This window comes from Miniopterus schreibersii (genome assembly GCF_964146895.1).
Source record: "Miniopterus schreibersii genome assembly, chromosome: 1".
In the NCBI taxonomy this organism is placed as follows: Eukaryota; Metazoa; Chordata; class Mammalia; order Chiroptera; family Miniopteridae; genus Miniopterus; species Miniopterus schreibersii.
In genome coordinates this window covers 180,525,371-180,539,568 of record NC_138101.1, presented here as the reverse complement: position 1 = coordinate 180,539,568, position 14,198 = coordinate 180,525,371, and the positions used below count along the sequence as shown (strand labels likewise).

General features: G+C 50.5%; 1 protein-coding gene across 5 annotated transcripts in view; it reads right to left on the bottom strand.

The window, feature by feature from the left end:
- RGS6 (regulator of G protein signaling 6) overlaps positions 1 to 14,198 on the bottom strand; it is a 392,085-nt gene that overhangs the window by 42,311 nt on the left and 335,576 nt on the right. For all 5 annotated transcript variants that reach the window (XM_081117675.1, XM_081117677.1, XM_081117674.1 and 2 more), the window contains exons 14-15: positions 9,565 to 9,690; positions 1,673 to 1,859 (exon numbers count right to left, since the gene is read on the bottom strand). In XM_081117675.1, coding sequence (XP_080973801.1) covers positions 1,673 to 1,859; positions 9,565 to 9,690 — 313 coding nt within the window. The remainder of the gene's footprint in view (positions 1 to 1,672; positions 1,860 to 9,564; positions 9,691 to 14,198) is intronic.

Here is a 14,198-nt window from a genome sequence, read left to right as displayed (position 1 = left end):
GCCATCCAAAACTGCAGGCAGGGGCTGGGGGGTGCCATCGCTAATCAAAAGCATCGAGTCCGTTTCTCAGTTCCTGGCCCCTCACTTTCGTTTCCCGCTGTCATCCTACGCCCAGCGACAGGCCGTAAGGTTCGGCTCACATCTCCTCGAGCCTCTTCGTTTCACTCACCTGCAGGGGCCCGTAGAGACTTTGAGTGGTTTGCCTCCCACAGACATTGCAGCGGTCTCCCCTTATCTGCGGTTTTACTTGCTGCAGTTGTGTTACCCGTGGTCTGAAAAGATTAAATGGGAAATTCCAGAAATAAACAATTTCTGGGTGTTGAACTGTCGCTGCTCTGAGCAGCGTGATGAAATCTCGCTCTGGCTGGCTCCATCCCACCGGGACGTGAATCCTCACTTTGTGCAGCGTCCCCTCGCCGTGGACACTCCCCACCCTGTAGTCCTCTGGGCTATCAGATCGACTGTCCCAGGGTCGCAGCGCTTGTGTTCAAGTCACCCTCGTTTTACTTAAGAATGGCCCCCAAGAGAAAGAGTAGTGATGCTCGCAGTTTGGACACACCAAAGAGATGCTGCAAAGCGCTTCTTTTAAGTGAAAAGGTGAAACTTCTCACCTTAAAAAGAAGGGAAAAAGGTTGTTATGCTGAGGTTGCTAAGATCTACGGGAAGAATGAATCTTCCATCGTGAAATGTGTAAAAGGAGAAAGAAATTCATGCTTGTTTCGCTGTCGCACCTCCGGCTGCGCAGGGCACAGCCGCGGAGCGTGAGGAGTGCTGAGTTAGGATGGAAGAGGCGTCGCATGGTGGGGGGGAGGCCTGGACAGAAAGCCTGTTCCAGTTGATGGCAACGTGCTGAGCCTGTGCAAAGACTTCAGCAAGGAATCCTCGGGCCAAACGAGTGGCACCAAGCCATTTACTGCAAGTGAAGGACGGTGACACAGATTCAGTAATAGGTTGAACCAAAAAATGTAAAAATTACTGGAGAGAGAGAGAGGGAGAAGGAGAGGGAGAGAGAGGGAGTGTGAGCACATTCACATAACTTTAGTATATGATTTTAATTGCCCTATTTTATTATTAATTATTGTTGTCATCTCTTACTGTGTTTAATTTATAAATTGAACTTTAGCATAGGTATGCATGTATAGGAAAAAACACAGTATATATAGGATTTGTTACTATCGGCTGTTTCAGGCATCCAGGGGGAATTTGGAACATGTCCCCTGTGGATAAGGGGGGACTACTGTAGTTGGAGATCACTATGGACGCAGTGTAGGGGGGTGGTTATGAGTGTGGGTTTCATGGTTAGATGTGGGCTTGACCCACGGCCCTGTCAGCTCATATACCCACTTTGATGATGTTGTGTTATGGATTCTACTACTGAATTACTATAGGACTTCAGATTTTGTAAAACACTTTGAGATTTTCCTGGAAAAGATAATGCATGTAACTGTAAATTTCTATTTCTATGCAATAATGTAACTAATCTAGGAAAACTATCCTCCTGAAATTTCATTGTTCCCACCTCTTTGGGATGGTTTCCATTGATGGCCTTATAAATAATAAAACCTGGAATTCTCACCTACACACAAGGCCTTGAACTCAGGTTAAAGGGTAGGGTGGGTAGAGTGGACAAATGAACACCTTTTGAAAGAACCATTCGAGTAGTTAAGCAAACCTGGGCATCTTCGTATGTGTATCTTCCTCCATCTTTGACGTTTTGACTGGTTATTTCATAGCTATGAGAATCCAGGTTGATTGCACTTGGGGCCCCTGGAGACAGAAACTCTTGCCAGATTTCTTCCACCCTCTTGGCCACATCCTGTAGGGGTTGTTTCTTGAGGTCTTGGACGGCCAACCAGAACCTGAAGTGGAAGTATAAAGACAGTCAGTTCCAGGGGACTTAGCCTGTGGATTCTGCTGAACATGGCCCCAGAACTGACATCCATGAGACCCATTCTGCTGCATTCTCCAGTCTTCCCACGGCCACTACCCAGGTAACAAAGGCCGTAGGGACTGCTGATAAGACAAACGGTGCTCCGCTATTGTGGAGAACTGAACAGAAGTACACATTAGATGGTCACTGTGCTCCTAGTTACCAGGAAGGTATTTCTCTCCTTCCACATCACGGTGTCTCAGCCACAGCACTAGTGCCATTTCAGCAGGACAATTCTTTACTGTGGGGCCTGCTCTTGGCATTGTGGGTTTAGCAGCAACCTTGGCCTCTACCCACCAGATGTCAGTGGCAACCCCTCCCCAAATTGTGAGAACCCAAAATGTTTCCAGACATTACCAGCTGTCCCCTTGGAGGTGATAGCACCAGTGGCTGAGAACCGTTGCTCTACACAGATGCCATGACACAGACAAAAGTGAGCTCCTTTGTCACATCTGGTTAGGATCAGTTAGAGGCATCCAAACGAAGGAAAGACAGAGAAACAGGTAGAACCTTGGAATCATAAAGAATATCTGAGCTGGAAGGACCCAGGTATTCACGTTACAGATGAGCTGGTTCCCAGCATGGTGTTTGCATATGGCAGGCATTCAATAAATGGCTGTGGGTTGAGGATGAGCTCATCTGGAGCAAAGCTGAAGGGGCAGACATGGGGAACCTCTGCTGGAAGATTCTCCAGACGCAGTGGGGAGAAAGCCTCCTGTTCACATCCATCCATATCTGCCTGTCATAAGCCGCTCCATGTCAGCTTGGCAGTGGCCACTGGGAGAGCTGGGTGTGAGGTCTTTTCTGCTGAGAGCAGCAGCAACCAGAGCCAAAGTTGGGCAATAACTTCCCAGGCCCTGAGATGGCTTCCAAAGCAGCCCTGGGGAGGACTTTCAGCAGGGCTCAGGTGTGGATGGCACACTTGTGCCCTGTGACCAAGGCAGGCCAGTTTCCCCATCAACGTGACAGGACAGGCCCCTGGCCCTGTGACCCGCCCAACCACGGGCATCATACATCGTCAAGTCAACGAAAGGGTGGGGACGAGAGAACCTGAAACACAACACGGTGGAAAATGAATTCAATCTGTCATCGAATTTCACCCAAAGTAAGATGTACTTGTTGTTTTTTAAAAGGTTAAGCATGTTTTGCTGTTGCTGTTCAGAGACACGTCTTTGGAGCCACGTGTGTGGCCCAAAGGCACCACTCAGTGGCCAACTGCAGTACTGCAGCTCCATTTCCGTGAGGAGAGGAGACAGGTGCGTGTGCGTGTGCCTGTGTGTGTGCCTGTGCGTGTGCGTGTGCGTGTGCGTGTGCATGTGCACAGTGGCCTCCACCTCTACCCCGATTTGCCATTTGGGATTCTAATAATCTCCTTGAAGAAAACCTCATGGTCCCCTTGGTGATTCTGAAGAGCATGAGTGAAAGTCAGGGAACGAGACTGAAGGCTTCACTCAATGGAAAGGTGAGGAAGCACAGTTCTGTCCCCGTCTTGGAACTGTCTCCTTCCGGGTGTCTCTGTCCTCACCTGTAAAATGGGTACAAAGTGGGTGGAGGGATATGTTTTGCATGTTTGAAGAACTTCCCATCCAGGTGAAGTGTGAAATGCATTTAGGTCCTGCGGGTGGAAGCCATGGAAGGGTCAGTGTGGTGGTAACAGGTTCAATCCTGGGCCAGCATGATCCCTCAGGTTTCATCTCTTTCTGCTCCAGTGGCCTGGGCAGAAGCTGCCCCGGGCACTTGCCACTGCCATCTGCTGTCCCCTGCCCTTCAACACCAGCCCCCTTTCTGTCACGGGTCTTTGGGGCTCCCGTCCTCTGACTGCCCGGCAAGAGAAAGGCAATGGCTCTCTACCCAGCGTCCAGAGGGGTGGAGGCGGGGTTGAGGGGAGCCATAAGCATGATGGGCAGGTGGGCCTTTGAGACTCCTCTGGGGCGCAGGCTTCCTCCTTCCCCTGGCCCACTCCCTAGATTCCTTAGGTCTCCCTGCCCACCCTCTGGGCCTCCCTAAATGAAGGAAGTGGCTCAAGGTGTAAAGGTGAAAATGGTCACCTGGTGACGACAGTGGTGTCCTTCTCCACCTGGGGGACAGTGTTTGAGGAGCAGGTAAAGTTCAGGGAACCAGCTCTAAGCAAGAAGCTGGTGTTGGCTTTTTGAAGGACTGGAGGGAGGGCGAATGGGGAACTCACCGAAGACCAAGTGAGCCCTCTGCAGCCTCGTGCTGGGCAGATGGGGGAAGGGGCCTCCCAGGGAGCCGCCTTTGGGCTGAGTTCCTGGGCTGGAAGCCACCTCCCTGCACCACCAGCATCCTTCGAAGCCTACTAGACCTCCCATCTCTCACACAAATGGATGATACCCAGGTGATTCCTGCTCCCCAGTCAGTCTCCCTGCCATCATCTTCCATCCCCTTTTCTAGTCTGCTCTGAGGGGAGCCACTGAGACCCTCTGGGAAGGCCCTGAGGGCCCAGCAGCTTCTGAGCTCTGCACTTGCCCGAGGTTCCCAAGGCCTCAGGGTCCCTTTTGCAGAGTGATTTAGGCGCCGTAATAATGCACATCACCCATCACCCAGCTGGTGCAGAGAAGGTCTGGGGCTGATGTAAATGGAAATCTCAGACTCAAATACAATAAACTTTTACATTAAAAATGAAAGGTTCCCTTTGTCAGGTGAAAATAAGAATTAAAATAAAAGTACAAGAAGAAACAATGAGCATGCTCCTGGAGGAGGAGGGGCCAGAGGGAGAGGAGGGAGAGAAGTGGGGGAGGGGAGTGAGAAAGCGGGGGAGAGGTGGAGGGGAGGTGAGGAGGGAGAGGAGGAAGAGAAGTGGGGAGAGGAGGAGTGGGGGGAGGACATTCCCTAGACAGTAGTTTCTCTGCCTGCACGCATGGACACCCTCTTGGCCTTCTGTCTGCCTTGGAGATGACCTGCCTATCCCTCCCAGGTGACAGTGAAAATGCCATCACAACAGCATCCCGACATCCATATGTGTTTGCCATCACCGGCTTTGAAGAAGCTTTGTGTCAATTTGAAATTCAGAGCAGGCTCTGGTGTGCATTTGCCATCTGCGAGCCCACGGGCCGAGCTGGAGCTCTGAGCCCGGCTGCCCAGCACAGCTCCCCGAAAGAGCCCCAGCAGCTCCCCGCCGCACATTTGCTGCGCTGGGAGGCCCACTGAGGCTTGCGCAGCTTCTGTTCTTATCAAAAGCCTGCAGGTACCGCTCCTCCTCGAGGACGCCAACAGGGCGGAGGCGGCCAGCAGCGACATCAAATCCACCCACCCTGCACTAAGCCCCTGTGGCGGGCAGCAGAAGGGCTGCCGTGACTGGCGGGCACAGGGACTCGCTGGTATCAGGGAGGCCACCTGTCCTGTCTGGCCCGAGTCCTCAGAGCGCAGGCAAGCAGCCCATGTGCCAGCACGTGACCCGTGTCCGGGCTTAGGAATGCAGGCTGTGCACTGGGCTCCGGGGGAGGCGGCCTGGGCTCAGACGTGGCCTGGCTGAGCGGCAGGGGCCTGGACTTGCTGGCCTGCTGGGGTGGCTCCCTCAGGACCGGGATGTGGGTGGGAAATGGGCTTTTCTCCTCACAGCTGGAACAAGAAAAACCATTCTCCATCCTGCCCTGCCAGGGGGGTCTGGGCAGCCCCCAGTTCCCAGCTTACACGGCTTTTCATAAACTAGGATTGTCATGGGTTAGAAAAATACAGCTTTTGGTTCGTTTGCCGAGAAAAGCAAACTCTAGGCAAAGGTAGGGTTTCTGTGCCCTCTGCTGGTCAGTGGAGACTCAGGAAGAGGGATCCAACTTAACTCAGGCTCTGGTCTGGCTGAAACCTCTGGTGCCCACATGGGTGAGGCCACCGGCACACATCACAGAGGCTGAGCTGTGCTCACCGGGCAGTGGCTGAAATGCCACAGATTGTCAAGGCATGGCACGAGCCACCTCTGTCTCAATTAATCATGTGTTTAGTTAGGGTTGAATCCCACCGGGCCTGGTGAACCTTTCGAGGTCTTTCCAGGACTCGGGGCCGCCGTCGGAGCAGGGGGGGCTCTCGAAGCAAACCCCGCAACTCCCCTGTGCTCTGTTTAATTGCTTCTCCCCTCAGCTGACACCGCGTGGAACCAGGATAATCAATCTGCAGGTTAGGAGAACAACCCTGCTCTCTCCGGAGGCGGCACAGCTCATAAAAAATGTACGGGGGACGCTCTTTGCTGCGGGTTTTGATTTTTAACCCGTGCCCTGCCGTGCGGCAGAAGGTGTGGAGCCAGGGAGGAAGGACAAAGATTGGTGCAGGGACGATAGAGGGAGGACAGGGGCGGCAGGGGGCTCCTGTCATCATTCTGAGGAAATGCGCAGAGCAGAAGGGCCGCCTCAGATAACTCGCTGGAGGTCCCGGCTTCAGAACCAGGAGGCCCCCACCTTGTGGAGGAGAGGCCACCTGCCTTCCGAAGGCCCCACGCAAATAGCTGTGTCCAGGGGCCCACCCAGTCCAAATGGAGCCTGGGCTCAGCTCCGGGTGCCACAGAGGGTGTGCTGTCCCATGTGCTGTCACCAGCCAAATGTGCTAGCCACCGCTGCTGGCCCTCACCTCACAGGCTCGCCCCCCCAACTTACACTGGGTTATCATAGACATCTTTCCTTTAAGGATCCAGGCGATCCTTTACTGTGTAACAAAAAATACTGACATCTTTTTGGAGTTCCTCTGCTCTGCATTCCAAAGCTCTGGTATAAATTCAGCCATTTGGCTACTTAACTGGCACTCAGAGGGCTGTGCAAAGATGCTATGATCTTAGTGGCCTTTCACTGGAGAGGTGCAAGGGAGCACAGGAAGCCGGGCGTGCAGGGGCCCTTTGCAGTGTGTCTAGTTGCGTTCTGGTCCATCTCTCTTTCTCTTTTCCTCCCATGCTCCAATGCCAGCTGCTGCCTGGATCTTGACCAATCCTGGGGAGAAGGGACGACCCTGGCATGGCCAACACAGCAGATGGGCAGGATCCCCGAGCTGTGCCACCCCGCACAGCTCCAGGGGCTGCCACAGCAGAGGTGCACCGGACCAGGGGTAAACCGGTTCAGCTCTGAGGCCTTGGACTGGGGTCAGGGCAGATGCTAAGCCAACATCTGCGGTTGAAGGAATGAATTCCAAGGGAAGGGGGAGAAGCTACCTGGTAAGAGTGACAGATGAGTCCTGAAGTTGTGTGGTTAAAAACAGCTTCACTCCCATATATCCAATTATGCCGAATATCATAAGCGTGGGATTCAGACCTCTGGAGAGGATTCTAGAAGCTCCTGCGCTATGCTGTTTACCTCTGGCTACTCCATATTTTCTTTACCCTCTCTCCCGACATGGATCGGAGGGGGCCCTCTTTAAGTCTGGACTTATGCATTCGCGTGTGGATCAGTCACCGGCACGCTCACGCATGCTCGCACACACCCTTTCACCCCAGCCTGCGTGCAGCCCTCCTGGCACTGGGGGAAGCTGCTGGCAGGGGCGCAGAGGTAATGGCAGGCGGAGGCGCTGAACATCTGCCAGGGACACACTCCTCCGTGCAGTCCGGGCCTTAAAGGCAATGCATCGTGAAACTGGTCTGAACAGCTTAGGTGGGGTGGCTGCACTCGGAGGGGACAAAGCTGAGCCGGCAGATGCTCCTGCTCCTGGGCTCTGGCAATGACCAGGACCCTGTGGCCACTCTTCAAAGTCTCTGTAATGTTGCAGGTGGCAGAGGGTCATAAGGCCACTTGTGGGCCGAGAAATAGTCAGGTGAAGGAGGCCTCTGGACCACTCCATCTTGAGGACCCATGGGGGCCAGCATGAGAGGAGAGATGGAAAGGACCCACATCCAGGCACAGCCTTTGAGGCTGGTCTGAACACCAGCCTCCTGAAGTTGAAAGTCAAGCCTTCCACTGCAAATACCTGATTAGGAAGCAAAGCTGAGATGCGTTCAGCATAATGCTGAACTCTCAAGGAAAGAACGCGGTGTCATAACCTGAAATCAGATACTCAGCCTTATCTGGTTTACCATAGGCACGTGGCTGCCTTGAAAGGCATCAAGACATACAGTTAATTGGCATCTACAAGTCCTGCCAGGACTTTACGGCTCACAGGGCCATCAGCTCAGAATACTCTCTCCCTTCTTCATCTATCAGCATCCTGTGCATTCTACTCTGGCTTACATTCATCCCTCCCTTTTTCAATTTTTAAAAATATATCTTTATTGATTTCAGAGAGAAAGGGAGAGGGAGAGATAGAAACATCAATGATGAGAGAATCATTGATCGGCTGCAGCCCGCAACCAGGGCACGTGCCCTGACCAGGAATTGAACCCGGATCGCCTGGATCCTAAGTCGATGCTCAACCGCTGAGCCACGCCTGGCCAGGCCATCCCTCCCTTTTAAAAACACTTCTAAAATGGTTATTAGAGTTTGTACTTCTTTATATTCATTTAATGATGTAATAGTTTTTTATGTTTTTTCCTCAAGGACCCACAGGGTTGTTGTAGGGGAAGATCATGCATCTTGGCTTCCTTGCATCCCTCAGCAAATGTTCATGGGGCTCGGCGTGGTGTAGGTGTGTGATAAATATCATTTGATTGATACATGGGACTGATATGGTCTGTCTCCAAATATACCATATGGCCTTTGCACATTAACACTGGAGTGGACAGTGTTTTACCCGCAGTAGATACTTTGACTTTTAAAAGTTCAAAAACATTTAAAAAAGTTAATAAAGCCGCTCTTCAAAAAAATGCCACTGGAAGATGGGCATTAACCTGCATATAAAAGAGAACCTGGTACCAAGAAAAACAGAGATTCCTACCTTCCCCACTGAGAAGTCACCAGTTGGCTAAGATCACTAAATGGTCTTAGATACATTACATGTTCCGTAGGTCTCTGCCTTTACCTCGAATACAGTGAAAGCCTGAATGAAATCCAATTTTTCATAACCGTGGGCCCTTTCTCTTTTTAATGCACCCTCTTTCCTTCCTCTCTCAAGGGACCTCATGTTTTGAAAGCCTTACTTTTCCTACTGAACAGTAATTATTAATACATCAATACTTTTCCCCTTATCTTGATGAGTCATAGACCAATAGTCACAGCAGATGTTCCATTGGCATCAGGTGACCAGAATAATCACAAGAGTTGATAGAATTCCCCCCCCCCCCAAAAAGCATGTTTTAATTAGTGTTTATAGTTATGTCTGCAGTTATTGAGTGACATTTACTCTTAAGGCCACAAACCCCCATTTCCTTCTGCTTGGCCTGTCACATATTCAGGACCCCAGACTTGGGAAGTTCTGGAAAATAGGGTATCTGAGCTCTTTCCTCTGAAACTCTACAGCCCTATGGTTTTAGTTAAAGGTGGTGTCATCAGATCCATTTGGCTATTTACTTGTCATTGGAGACATGTTTCCAACAACTTGAGGAAATGCCACCTGAACTTGAGGAACAATAAATGTTGGTGCTGGTAGGTGCTAATATGGTGACAGCCAAGCTGCAGATAAAGTTTTTCGTCTCCATTTCAACCTTCGCCAGATTAGCTGCAAATTGAGTTCGAACCCTAACATTTTATGGGCAAAGGGAGGCAGAAAGAGAGGCTGATTATGCAAATTTCTTCACACACTCTGCACACAGCTCAAACCTTCGAGAGGTTTACCTGAGGTTTTCTGAACTGAATTCGGACTCCAGGAAGCGTAGAAACTGGTCCCGCCCAACTTGGTCCTTCAGCATCTCGTCGAAAGAGAAGCCCCATCTCTTTACTCGCTGCTGGCTGGGCTCTTTGCTTTTGGAGGGGTGGGGGAAACAAAGGTTTAAAAAGCGATTAATACCAAACATAAACCTGTGTCATGTTCTCTCCAGCAAGTCAAATCTGTTTTGCTGCCACATGCCAAAGGGAAATTTCACCAATTTAAGTGATAGACTCTGTAAAAACCTGTACAAACTCTCAATGCAGACTTCTGCACACCAATATCAGCCAATGGTAAAAAGTCTCTTTAAGGAAGGCACTTAGGGCAGGGTCACCGGGAGCCATGCCCAGGGGCTCCTGTCCACAGGAGATACAACCCCACTGACTCGGCTCCTCTGGGCCATTCCTGTCAGTGGCAGGCCCAACTCCAGGCTCCATCATTTTTTAACCTTTTTTTTTTTTAAATAACTGAGCATGCCTTGTGAATTCAACTACTCATCAAGGCATTGTCCCCACCTCTCACCCCTTCCTCAGTCCACAGGGGAGAAACAAAGTCCTGTTTTGATCTAAGTGACATATGACTGGTCAGAAATGAAACAACTCATCCAGGATAAAACCTATTCACTTGTTTAGAAGCAGAATGTTGTATTCATTTATCGATTTAACAACCACCTGCTCAGGGTTTATGATGTTCTAGGCAATTTATGTTTGTTAACTCACTGAGCCCTCACAACTACTCTGTAAAACATGTACTAGCACTGTCCCCATTGGACAGATGGGGAAACTGAGGCCCAGTGGCACTTTGCCCAAGGACACTTAGGGAGTGAGGGAGTCAAGACTCAAGTCCAGCCTGGCCGGGTGTGGCTCAGCAGTTGAGCATCGATCTGGGATCCAGGTGATTGGGGTTTGATTCCCGGTCAGGGCACATGCCCGGGTTGTGGGCTCGATCCCCAGTCGAGGGCGTGCAGGAGGCAGCCGATCAATGACTCTCATCAATGATGTTTCTATCTCTCTCCCTCTCCTTTCTTCTCTCTGAAATCAATAAAGATATATTTTTTTTTAAAAAAAAAAAAGACTCAAGTCCAGACAGTGCAGCTCCAGAGGGCAGCTCCTGACTCTGCTGTGTGTGTCACGTCCACATGACGCTTCTCAGACCCATGCCAGGGGTCGGGGGCGGGGGTCTGGGGTAGGGAAGACGGTGGTCTTATTCTTTTGGTTTTGGAAGATGCAACTATTTCCTTCATCTCCTGTCTTTCCATGTACACTTCACTTGCTGTATTTATTCCCCTGAGAGACGTGGGTCTAGCAGTGCTTATTTTCTCTCTTTTTAAAAATCAACACGTATTTTTCATTATTTCTAACAGACATTAAGTAAAGAAAATAGTTTCCTTGTGTTATGGAGTTGACGTAGTCTCAATATCTATCTTAGAGAATGACACTTAAGAAAGGACAACAGAGCATGTGTGTTGAGAGGTTTGGAACGACAGCTCTAGAGCGGCGCCGCCCGCAGAAGCGCCTGCGAGGCCGGGGATGCTCTGTGCCTGCGCTCGCAACATGGGAGCCACTAGCCACACGTGGCTCTTGACAACTTAGTATGTGGGTGGTGTGACCAAGAAACGGAATCTTTAATTTTAAATAATTAAAGTTTAAATCGAAGAGGCCGCGTGTGGTCAGTGTCTACCGTATTGGGAAGCACAGCTCTGGACTTACACGGTTCGAGCCCAGCCCTTCTGTTTCTGCACCATTAGACATAAGCAGCAGCGGCGTCTTCCGATTCCGAGATCGTGTGCCGGGCTCTCGTGCACAGCTCTGCATCTCCAGGCTCGGCCCACTGGAGCCACAGCAGAAGACTAAGTCCTCCAGGTGGACCAGTGGGGAATTCTATGAAAGTTCTTCCAAACCCCAGGTTGGGCTTTTCACGGCCAAAAAGACAGGTCCTGGATTCTCTCAAACTCAAGCCATGGAACCAATCCCACTCAACAGAACTCGAGGAGAAAAAAAGCATTGCTTGTAAAGAAATTCTTCTAGGGTGGAGCAGCAAATGTAAGCCGGAGAGATGCAGCCTCTCGTCTCTTTCTGCCAGGGTCATGCTGTCATCAGGGATGGGCTCAATCATCTGCTTTTTGCCAGCCAAGGTCGCAGGGCTCTGTAGGGACGGTGCTGGTGGCCGCCACACACTGGTCAAAGGCTGTGCCCAGAGAGCCAAGTGTGGAAAGTCTCTCAGTGTTTGTGGTGATTGCCTCTTGGACTCCTACCCACCACCAGTGCCACTGTTTTCTGGTACCCAAACAGAGTCCTCATTCACTCCACCAGGTTCATTGGTGGTGGCGGGGGTGGGAGAAGGGCCATTTTTGAGGCAGGCCAGAAAGCTTGGGGTGTCATGCTAGATGGAGAATCAGAGGTCAGGACATCCAGAGAGCTGCAAGGTCAGCCTTCAGCAGAAACAAGGGCCGGAGAGACACGAGGCCTTGGTGAGGTAGTTCCTAGGGTTATTGTAACAAGGACCAACTACCTGGGTGGCTTAAAGTAGTAAAAAATTATCCTCTCAGGGTTCTGGGGTGAGAAGTCCGAAATGCAGGTGTTGGCAGGGCCACACTCTCTCTGAAGGCCGTCTTTCCGTTAGCTTCTGGTGTAGCCACCAGTCCCAGTCCAAGAGGGGATCCAGTCTGTCAGCCTGTCCTTGGGCCTCGAGAGGAACCTTGCCAATTTACCTGTGTCCTCCCACTAACACACTCAGGGGAAGCCCTACAGCCTCATGAACTGCTCAGAGGACAGCTTGCGGGGGAACTCTGTGAACCACACCAGGAATTTTCACACTGTGTGTGCCTCAGAATTGCCTAGAATACTTGCTGCAACCGCCCCCCCAGAACCACCCCCAGAAATTCTGATTTAACTGTTCCGGGGAGGGAACTAGGCGTTGGTAATTTTTAAAAATAAATGCTCCAGGTGATTCTAATTTATGGCCAGAGAGTTGAAAGCTAAGATCTTCATTTATGACAACCCGCAGTCCCCCAAATTGTTGGGTATATGAAAAGACCGATCTGCTGTGAACAATGACTGGAATAATGAAACGATGATTAGAAACAACACTTCTCTGATCAATGACCACCTGTGAAACAGGCTAAGCTGCAGAAATTGAGGAGAAATATGAAAAAAAATCCATATCCCACCCTCAAGGGAAACATCACTAGAACAGAGCAGGCTACTAAGGTAGAGAAGCCCAAGAAATATTAAGAATTCCCAGAAATGAAAAGCGTGATTGTCACCACCCCTCCCAACACCCAGTAGAAAAAGAAAAACTCATTCAAGTATAAAATCACAGAATGGACATCATTGAAAACAAAACTGTGACTCTGAGGAGTAATTTGGGGAATTCCATCCTTGAATACAGAATAAAAAGGGAAACAGAGAAAAGATGCGATACGGCTGCTGCATCCCAGAGGCCCAGAATTCCTATAAAAAGACTCCCTGAAAAGAGTGGATAGTATGGGGGGAACCATAGCAGCGATTAAAAAAAATGGAAAAAAACCCATCCTGAGTTAAAAAGATTTAAGGTCTTGGATCAGATTAGAAGGAAGGACCCAGGGCATGTTTATTTAATAAAAAGTCAGGTCCAAAGAACTTCATATGTATTTATGTCCTAACAACTTAGCAGCTCTTGGAAGTACAGGCACATTGAAAGGACAATGACCAGGTTTGCTCCCTCTCTAAAGAAACGCACGCGCCGCGGAGCAGCGCTCAGCTCCTCAGACTTGGCCAGGGGTTGGGCCCGCCGCTCGCTTCCTGTCCCGCGCTGGTGTTGGCACGGTGCTTGCTGTCATCACAGCCAACTGCTCTGAAAACCCAGATCTGCGAAGATATGACGTCCCTGGAGGGAATGGAATGTGACCGAGTGTTGAAGACAGTGAACAACCTTAACTAGTGGCTTGTGCAGCATCTGACGTATGTCACAGCCGCGTCACTGCGTCTCCCTGAGACTCAGACCGCCCCGTGGCTGCCCTGTGAGGTCCCTGCAGGGGCTCGGGGCGCCCCGGTGCGGCTTGGGAACCATGGCATTAGGCTATAAACAAAGCTCTTTCCAGAAAATGGCATTGGGTTGGAGGAAAGGATTTCCTTCGTTATGTATGTCTGACTAGTTTAAACTTTTTATAATAAGTACCTATGCCTTTTATTACTTTGTATAAGGTTTTTCCATTTCAAGAAAAGAATTCAGAAAAAGAGCAAGAGTGAAAGTGAGTGAGGGATGTAAGAAGTGAGGAACAGGGCCGAGGGTGCCCAGGGTGCCCAGGGCCACCATGCCAGAGCTGCCTGAGCCTTTCCTTCCGCATCTGTGAGCGCGGCCCATCTGGGCTTCGGCTCCGCAGCTACTGAGCAAACACACCGGCTTCCCTCACAAGTAAGACGCTCCTGGGTGGAGTCACCTCGGTCAGGTACTCCAGAGGAGCAGTGATGAAAACCACGGCTCTGGAGCCCTCTGCTGGGTCCAATCCTAACTCTGCCACCTACTCACTGTGTGACCTTGAGCAAGTTCACTAACTCCTCTGAGCCTCAGCTTCCTCATCTGTTCAATGGTGAAAATAATAATAATTACTTGTTGTGGGATT